At 37.0% G+C, this 9,319-nt stretch overlaps 1 protein-coding gene across 1 annotated transcript; it reads left to right on the top strand.

Moving 5' to 3' along the window:
- Positions 1-3,038: 3,038 nt before the first annotated feature.
- Positions 3,039-4,778, top strand: LOC131427843 (very-long-chain 3-oxoacyl-CoA reductase-like). Its single transcript, XM_058591387.1, has 4 exons — positions 3,039-3,228; positions 3,289-3,522; positions 3,589-4,037; positions 4,099-4,778. Exons 1-4 carry the CDS (start codon positions 3,066-3,068, stop codon positions 4,192-4,194), a joined length of 942 nt encoding a protein of 313 aa, XP_058447370.1. The 5' UTR covers positions 3,039-3,065; the 3' UTR covers positions 4,195-4,778.
- The last annotated feature ends 4,541 nt before the right edge of the window (positions 4,779-9,319 follow it).

Raw genomic sequence — 9,319 nt, 5'->3', positions numbered from 1 at the left:
TTATACCACTCGTAAACACTTGTTTTTTCCATAGCAGACTCACCGTAGGCTCTTTGTAACATTTCGCACACTTGGTTATACTTTATTTCATTTTTCACGTAAAATTTAATACAAATTCTTTGACTCTTCAATTCTTCCATTGTTTAAACAAACAAAAATCGCTGAGCTCAAAAAAACACGTCTACACCAGCCGCTACAAGACAGAATGTAAACAATGAATACAGCTGAAAATTTCACCATACATTAGGGACATATGTACCAACACAATAAAAAAAACCACCGACCACCGGACTCTCCAGACGCGTGCAATTAAAAAATTCCGGGAACTTTTTGAACAGACCTTGTACGTTTATCCAACTAAGGGTTAGCAGGACCTTTTTTTCGACCCGATTTCGGTTTATCCTCAAAGATGTTATCTTCACCGAACTTCCTGATTGCATTTCGCACGGCTTTTTCATTTACTCCTTCCATTTTTGCTATCTTTCTCAGTGACAGTCCGCGTTCTGTGCACCATTTGTGCACCATTTTTCGACGTTGTTCTGATGAAAGTCCACGCATTTCGAAACAAACTAATGAAAACGAATAAACAACTGCAGAAGTGGTTAGAGAAGAGTGTAAACAACAGGACGCAGCCATGAAAATTGTCAGATTCTGAACCATTGCGAAATGGCAGCGGTTTTTGGTTGCGTCCATACTTTCTGGGACAGTCTTTATGTTATCGTGATAAAAATAAAGTCTTGTATTTTTCTGAGAAACAAAGTCAGTTTCAATGCGTCCGCCATTTTATTCGCTCTAGTTTATTGGTGGTGTCCGGGAAAAGAAGAGAAGAGGAGAGAAATCAAATCTACTCAAGAAGGTTCCTAAACACACAGACGCAAAGGGAATTTAGGGAGTCAGGGAGGACCCACTGTCCTCAAGCCTCAATGAAATATTCGAAACCTGAATTTTTTTCCACGCCAAAAAACGTAGAATTGCATGGACCGTCGAGATTTGGTGCTATTTCGAAAAAAAATTTGGGACTGGGACTGAAAAATTTTGAGATTTCCTAAACCGAAAAATTCTTTAATTCCAGATGTCTTAGAATTGCATGAATTGTGTTTCCTTAAAAAAAATGTTTTCAGAACATAAAATCTTGACGTTTCATGTAATTCTAAGTCTTTTGACATCAAAAAAAAATTCGATTTCGGAAATCGCAAAAGATAGTTAAGTTTTTCAAAAAAATAATTTTTTTGACATGACACTAAATCTCGAAGTTTTGAGATTTCCAAAATCGAAAATAAATCTATTTCTATGCCAAAATCTTAGAAATTCATAAAACGTGGAGATATGGTGTTCTCTCGAAAAGAAATTAATGCTGTTTAAAAAAAATCGATTTCGGAATACTAAAAATAGTCCCAGAGACGAAATTAAATTTTTTTCCCGAGATTCCACAAAATCTTGACGTTTCATGTACTTTTAAAACATTTGTCATCAAAAAAGTCCCAGAAATTTTTCGTCGAGATGACATAAAATCTCAAAAGGTCCAGAAAGTCGATTTTTTTATAAAAACAAGTTTTCTGATGACACCCAATTTCGACGTTTCATGTAATCTTAAGTCTTTTGGTATTAAACAAATAATTCGATCTCGGAAGTTTTAAAAGTTTCGGAAGGTTAATTTTTTCAAAAAAGTTTTTTTTGACATGACACTAAATCTCGAAATTTTGAGATGACAAAAGTCTTAGTGAAACGTGGAGATCGGATGTTATCTCGTAAAAATATCATGCAATTTCAAAAAAAAAAAACATCCTCTTTCAGAAATCCAAAAATAGTCCCAGAGTCGAGATAAAAAAAAATTTGAGGTAACACAAAATCTTGACTTTTCATGTAACTCTTAAACATTTGGCATAAAAAATAAGTTCCAGAAAGTCGATTTAAAAAAAAAATCTCCACGTTTCATGCAACATGGGACCGTAAGACCATTCGTTTGAATCTAAGTTTTTTTTTTGTAAATTGATTTTAAGTATTTAAAACCGATTCGATATGGAAGTTTTTCATTGTTTTTATTGGAAAGGTTGACTGATTTTGTGAAACTTACTTTTTTGCAGACCTTTTCGTTTTTCGTCTTGACTATTTGCAAAAAAAATGGTTAAAGAAGTTAAGCCCTTTTTAAAAGACAGTCTAGATCAAAGTATGCAATGTGACATTCCAGGACAAAATCTACACACCCAAAAAGTTTCATTCAAATCTGAGAAAATTGTGATTTTATCAAAATAAATGTTCAAGTAATTATATTCATATTTCAATGCGTAAGGAAATTAATCAGCATGTTCTGAAAATCGCTCCGATTTTTTTTTTCTAAGTACGCACCTGTCATGTTAGAAGGCTACTTGAAACTGGAACAGTTACTACTAGCATCATGTATTGGAACAGTTTTACTATTGATAACAATAGAAATAAGCCCAAAGTGAAATTGATTCTGTTTTTCATGAAACCTACAACCACTGTTCGATATGTAGGAAGACTGGAAAGTGAGTGGTCCGAAACAACTGTGCAACCGACAAAGCTCTGTAACACGTTCCGTCACGGTTCGGCACATCCGAACTGTTCGGCCACTATTGATATGGATAAGCCGTGACGTTTTACCGTACAGCCGACACGGCGGCCCCCGGAGTAGTAATCGTAAACCCCTCACTCCGGTAGGGGCATACTTTCAAGCCACAGAAGCCCGCTTCGGCATTGTTAAAACCAGTAAGGCACCGATAGTGGAATTCAACCCGACACACACACACACGAGTGGCATTATTTGCCGTAACGGAGAAGCAGATGCCGGGCATCTTTCGCTGTTTTAAAAGTTAACATGAAAACATCGTTGATGAAAGTTGCCCTGGATAAAACGGCGAGGCACAATCGAGGATGGATGGACCTCGGTGCGGTACTGACGTATTTGTAACTAAACGCGAGTGATTGCAAAGCGTTTGGCTTTTCTTGGTTCAAGCGAACCCTGGCCTGTTCGTTGGATCGGTAGCTGCACTGCCATCAGTTTTCCATTGGTCAGTGTGGCGAGTGCACTCGTCCTAGCTTCGAATATGTTCGAAGGAGGATTCATAGGAATTAATTTCCTAGTTTTCGTGGGAGCATATGCTTTCCTCCAATTTTTGATAGACAACCTAAAATCACCGTTCGAAATTTTGTGCAGTTTGATTTGCCGAAGAAATAAACCACTCAGTGAGCGATACGGAAAATGGGCAGGTAAGAGTTAGGTTGACCGTTTGCTGCCGATTTTTCTTCATCGCTGCCGGAATTGTTTAGTTGTGACAGGTTCATCCGATGGCATCGGAAAGGAATACGCCAAAAATTTAGCTCGCAAAGGAATGAATTTGGTGCTGATTTCGAGGACTGCATCCAAGCTTGAAAGGTTGGCTAAAGATCTCCGGGACAAATTTGGAGTTGAGGTTAAGTGTCTTCCGGTGGACTTTGGTGAAGGACCTCACATTTATGATGGGATACGTAAGGAACTGGCAGGCATGGATATTGGCATATTGGGTAAGTAAGCGACCCCGACACAAGTACGTTCGGAATGAATGGCCATCAACTTCGATTATCTTCCAGTCAACAATGTTGGGATACTTCATTCACATCCAGTCGCGTTCGAATCGTTAGCAATGCACGAAATTGAACAAACAATTGCCATCAATGTGTGTTCCACGGTGAAACTGATCCACATGGTTCTACCGGAAATGAAACTTCGACGACGTGGTATCGTAATAAATATCAGTTCCTCCTCCGGGTTCGCTGCCATTCCGTACATGCAAACGTATTCTTCCTCGAAGGTATTCGTGAACTTTTTGACGCTGAGTTTGCAACAGGAACTTCGAGGCACCGGAGTTGAATGTCAGCTCGTTACACCGATGCTTGTGAACACCAACCTTAGCCTGAAGTGGCGTAAGGTCCAATACTGGAACCTAGTATCAGTTGGGGTGAGACCGTACGCTAGGATGGCCGTTTGGCTGATAGGACGAACCACTTTCACATCCGGCCATTGGTACCATGGGATACAGGTAATGTTTTTTTTTCGTTGTAGAAAAGTGATTAAATACTAAATGTTCTAAATGTTCTTAGATCACACTATTCAAAATACCTCCAGCATGGTTAATAACCAGGATTCTAGCGGTTCTACCGAAATGGCTTCTAACCAGATCCAACATCAGCTTCTGATGAGAACGTATATATTTCATTTTTTTTTATTAGCCAGAAGCAACATCGTAATTCGAATCAGATTTCGAAACAACGCACGCCGCTCGTTCATCCCTCCATCCCTTCTGCATGCAGAGAAATTTCCTTCGATTGTTCAATTGTTGCAAACAGCTCAGTGAAGTTTTAGTTTTAAATTGGCTAACAAGAATGCTCAGTGTTCAAAACTAGAGCAAAAGTGTTTTTTGCAATTGCGACCACCTGCCATGTTTTCAAATACGCTGATTTGTTTATTAGAAAATATTGGCGTTTAAGCCTAGCTGCTACCGAGTTCATAGTTAAACAAGAGGTTTTGTTTTCAGTAAGTTTTATTTGATATAAAAGTACACTTGAAGCAGTGGAATGTCAGATGTGCTTTAAGTACGATTCAGACGGTATGCCGTTTTCCGGTAACGTCACCATTTGTATGAATTGGTACAATACTTTGCATTCTACCGTTCCCGAAAGAAGTCGTTTCGTGCTTTCCAATCGTCTGCATGAGAATTACATACAACCGATGACAACGTTCAGTAAAGGTAACGACAATATGACGGCACGTGTGAATCAAACTTAAGCCATCAACAGATTAATGATAATATATACAATATTTGGTACAAATTTTAGTACACCGTTTCGTCAGTTATAGTTTTTTTTTTCAATTCGATTTAGAACATATCCAATCTCACCCCACGAAGACAAAAAACACTCGAAAACTTTAAAATCAATCAGGTAAAAATAGGGGAACATGGGGTAAAACGTACCCCCGAGGCATAATGCACCTTTTGCTTTTCTCAAAAGTTACCAATTTTTTTCACTGAAATTATAATGAAACTGAAAGTCCGCCATAACAACAGATTACTATAACATTTTGGTAGCGATGGTTCAATCATATCTGCAGAACTTTAAAAAAAAACCAATTATGTCTCTGTTTTTTTGTAATTTATGATGTTTGTTCCATAGTAATTTTCTAGGGTGAGGAAAACGATTTTAATTTTGTAACCAGTGAACTTCTTTGCCAATCATTCGGGTTTCGAAAATTAGTTCTAATACAGACGATGTATTTGCAAGGTTATAGAAAAATCGTCAATTTTATCGTCTCATATTTTTGGTGACAAAACGACCCGAATTGTGTGAGGCAAAATGCTCAAGAATTCGCTTACAACAATTATCCTAAGTTATCGATTTAATGAATAATAGTGAACAATCTTCCACCTGGCAAATATTTCGTCAACGAAAAGCCTAAAGGTTTCTTCAAAGAAGAAGAAGAAGCTTTATGAGGGTGCATATTGCCCCGTGGTTGTCATGAGCTTTAATCCGTTGTTTTGATGGATGTTTACCCGTTGTTTAAAATCATCCTGTCTCTATGTTCAGATAATCGTCACTTCGCGTAATTTAGAATGTATATTTTTCATATTTTCCACGGTCGGACGTCCTGCCCCGCATGTATTTCAATAGAATTTTGAGAAATAATGATTACGGAAGATAGTCATGCACGAAACTCTTCCGTGTTATGCTCTATAGTTAAGATATAGCTACATTTCCTTAGGGGGTCCATTTTACCCCATCTATCCCTAATTACATTTTAACCTAAATAATATTCAGATTAACCTCCGGCTGACGCGATTCTGCATCGACTAATTATCTCTTGACCCTTCGATTTTAAGGGGTAAGGCCACCGTGCGCGTCAAATAAATGTGACAATTTCAGAATCGTTTTCCGGATATATAGAATTTCGATACATTGTTCAGAGTTTAATCAAGTGTACTTCAACGTTCAATTTACGTTACATAATTCCGGTCTCTTCATGACCAGGAGGTCTAAATCGGCGAACCGGCTGCGTCTTTAAATTTAAAGCAGGAACAATCAGTATACCATGTAGGGGATTTCGAAAATACTTATTTTTCGAAAAATTATAAGCATCTAAGTAAAAAGTTCCATTTTTTACATAAAAATTTCATATTGTATTGTTAATAACAGAGGTGGAAATAAGCCGATTTGCGCACAAAACTAAAATTGCGATATTTTTTTTAAATTTTGGGAAATGTATATTACACAGAATAGCAGCAGCGCTTATGCATACGCGCTCTTTTTTATTGTGCTGAGACAAATTTGTTTTCATTCTAAGAAGACAGCCATGCGGAGATTCGTTCTCGCATTTAAAGACTGTCCCAGAAAGTATGGACGCAACCAAAAACCGCTGCCATTTCGCAATGGTTCAGAATCTGTCAATTTTTATGGCTGCATTCTGTTTTTTACACTCTTCTCTAACAACTTGTGCAGATGTTTATTCGTTTTCATTAAAATGTTTCGAAATGGGTGGACTTTCAGCAGAATGTGGCCAAAAAAGTGGGCACTGTTCTTCGTGCTAAAGAACGTTTGAATCTTCGAACCTATAAGAAGCAGAAACAACCAAAACGTAGTCCGAAACAAGAAGCATCGATCAGGCCGAGGGTTCGAAAGCTGTACAATACGATTCTTGCTAGAAATTTGATCTGCATAATCATGGACGACGAAACCTACGTGAAACTCGATTACAAATCCTTGCCGGGACCACAATATTATACGGTGCGAGAAGGGCAAGTGTTAAACCAGTCCGAGACATCGCTTGAAGTCGAAAAATTTGGTAAGAAAGCTATGGTCTGGCAAGCAATTTGTAGCTGCGGTAAGATTTCGAAACTCTTCATTACCACTGCTTCAATGAACAACGAAATACACATCAAGGAATGTTTGCAAAAACGACTTCTACCCATGATTCGAAGCCACAAGGATCCTGTTGTCTTTTGGCCAGATCTTGCTTCTTGCCACTACTCGAAATCAACGGTAGAATGGTATACTACCAAAAATGTCACTTTTCTCCTAAAAGACATGAATCCACCAAATTGCCCACAACTTCGACCAATTGAGGAATTTTGGGCATTAACGAAGGGACATCTTAGGAAACATGTCTCGGCAGCCGAAACCATTCAACAGTTCGAAAAAGATTGGAAAAAAGTGTCAAAACTTGTCGCCAAGAAGTCTGTACGGAATTTAATGAGGAACGTTCGCAAGAAGGTGCGCCAGCTAGTCTACAATGGCTAAGTAGCAAATGTTGAGAATAATATTCTGTTGTTGTAGTCCAATATTATCAGTATATCGAATAAAATTTGAATATCTAACACTTGTGAATTATTTACAGCGAAATCAAAGTGCGTCCATACTTTCTGGGACAGTCTTTATGTACCGCGGCAGAAATGAATGTACAACGCTTCGTACGTACGAAGTTTGTAGGACCCTCTGATTACTTACCCCGATCACAATATAACATTTATACAATTTTGTAATAATATTAAACCCTACATTTCTTGGCAATTGTGTTTTCTGAGACTTGTTTAATTACGTTCCTTGAGATACGACACAATTGTTGATAATTAGGTTTTCGAAAGCGGCAAAAAGTATCTGTAACTATTCAATCATTCTAAAGCTTTTTTATATACTTCTTGAAAATCCTGGTGCGATCTTGCTCAATACCACCTTACAATTTATTCAAAATTGTTTGCGTGGTCATACATAACCACGTTAGTAATTTTAACTATATTCAACTACTTTTCGAATCTGATAATATTGATAATTGGAGTGATTATTTAATATACATGTATTTATTTATTTGGGAACAGAAAAAAAGTCTACTGGAGATGAAATTTTTAATTTCATTCTCCAAGTGGCATAAAACCTCCTCGTCTTTTCTACCAACAGATTATATTAAATAGTATTTGCATGTAGAATTGCTCTAGCTCTAGATGAAAACGGCCTAGTGAACATTCCTTCGAACAGACAGCAGATCCAAGTCGATAAGTCGGCAGCGATCCACGCAACTTGGAAAGTTGAATGGATCACTCCATGGTTTATTATCGAACTCAGTTCGTCATGATTAAAATATCTGATTTCTACACAACAAGATTAAAATTAAGGGATCTTCATCAATATCCAGCATTCAAAAATCTTTTAGATATCAAAAAACTTAGTTCAATAGTGGGTTGCAAGCACATACGAATAATTAATACAGCAAATGACTTTGAATGTGTTAGATAAAAAACATAACATTCAATATATGGAATTAATCCCGCAGCCAAGGGAAACACGTAGAAGGTTTCCATGCAAAAATCAACATATTTGCTCTGTAAGTACCGGCTAAGATTTTATCCGGTTATCACATTCGAAGTATTTTGCCCGGTTCTTGTACTGAAAATGGCTTTAAACGTTTTCTGCTCTGGAAAGTTCCAGACCGGTTTTAGCACACAAATGATTAATTCGGTTCTCGTATTCAAAGCTAGTCAAAGAGGTTTTCAGCGATAAGTCGCACTTATCAGGCGTTCAAATAACGCTCAACCACTTTTTGAAATCTGCTATGTTTCAAACAGTATCACACACAGAGATTGCTTAATGAAAAACTTTGGAAATTATTGTTTCATTTATGTCTTTTCATGTGTATTATGTGTATTAGGCCGCAGAAAACTTGTTTGCTGTTGTCGCTCATTTGAACTACGATGTAAAAATCTAAAATTATAGTCTATAACTAGAAAATGGAACTGGAAAAAATGGAACAATTTTCATGAACTTAGATTCAAAACAAAATTATTATCAATTGAATTTCATTCAGATCTAACTTCCGATTCTGCAATTTCAGAATTATGAGGATTTTAACCTTTCCTTCTTTGTAGAATATATAAACAGATTCAGGAATACATTCAAAAATTTGTATCTGAAAATCTACGAATAATTTAGGTATGATTTATTCAAATTTTTGCATCTAATTAGAAACCGATCCCCATACGTAAAAGATCACGCAGTTGAATTATTGAACTTTACAGGCAGTGAAACTGCTAACTTCAAAGAAACTCTTGGATTCAGGGCTGGAAAAATCAAGACTTAACAATCATCAGATCGTAATCACTAGCGAAGATGATCGCTTGAGTAGGAGCGCTACATTTGGCGCAGCATTTGAATGGTGCGTTTGAATTGACGTAGCAAAAACCTGCACTCCTGTTACTTCTGTGTATGATATTCAAGCTAAATAGGGTAATATTAATCAGCTATTTTTATTATCATTATAATTATTATTCATTGCAGCGTA

The sequence above is a fragment of the Malaya genurostris genome, chromosome 2 (genome assembly GCF_030247185.1).
Source record: "Malaya genurostris strain Urasoe2022 chromosome 2, Malgen_1.1, whole genome shotgun sequence".
NCBI lineage: Eukaryota > Metazoa > Arthropoda > Insecta > Diptera > Culicidae > Malaya > Malaya genurostris.
This window is presented reverse-complemented; position numbering and strand designations above follow the sequence as displayed.

What these genes read in the sequence shown, in the direction of transcription:
- LOC131427843 (XM_058591387.1), top strand. Translation starts at nt 3,066, where the DNA reads ATGTTCGAAGGAGGATTCATAGGAATTAATTTCCTAGTTTTCGTGGGA. An exon ending in GCGATACGGAAAATGGGCAG is followed by an intron (nt 3,229 to 3,288) that starts GTAAGAGTTAGG and finishes GGAATTGTTTAG; the next exon opens with TTGTGACAGGTTCATCCGAT. An exon ending in ATTGGTACCATGGGATACAG is followed by an intron (nt 4,038 to 4,098) that starts GTAATGTTTTTT and finishes AAATGTTCTTAG; the next exon opens with ATCACACTATTCAAAATACC.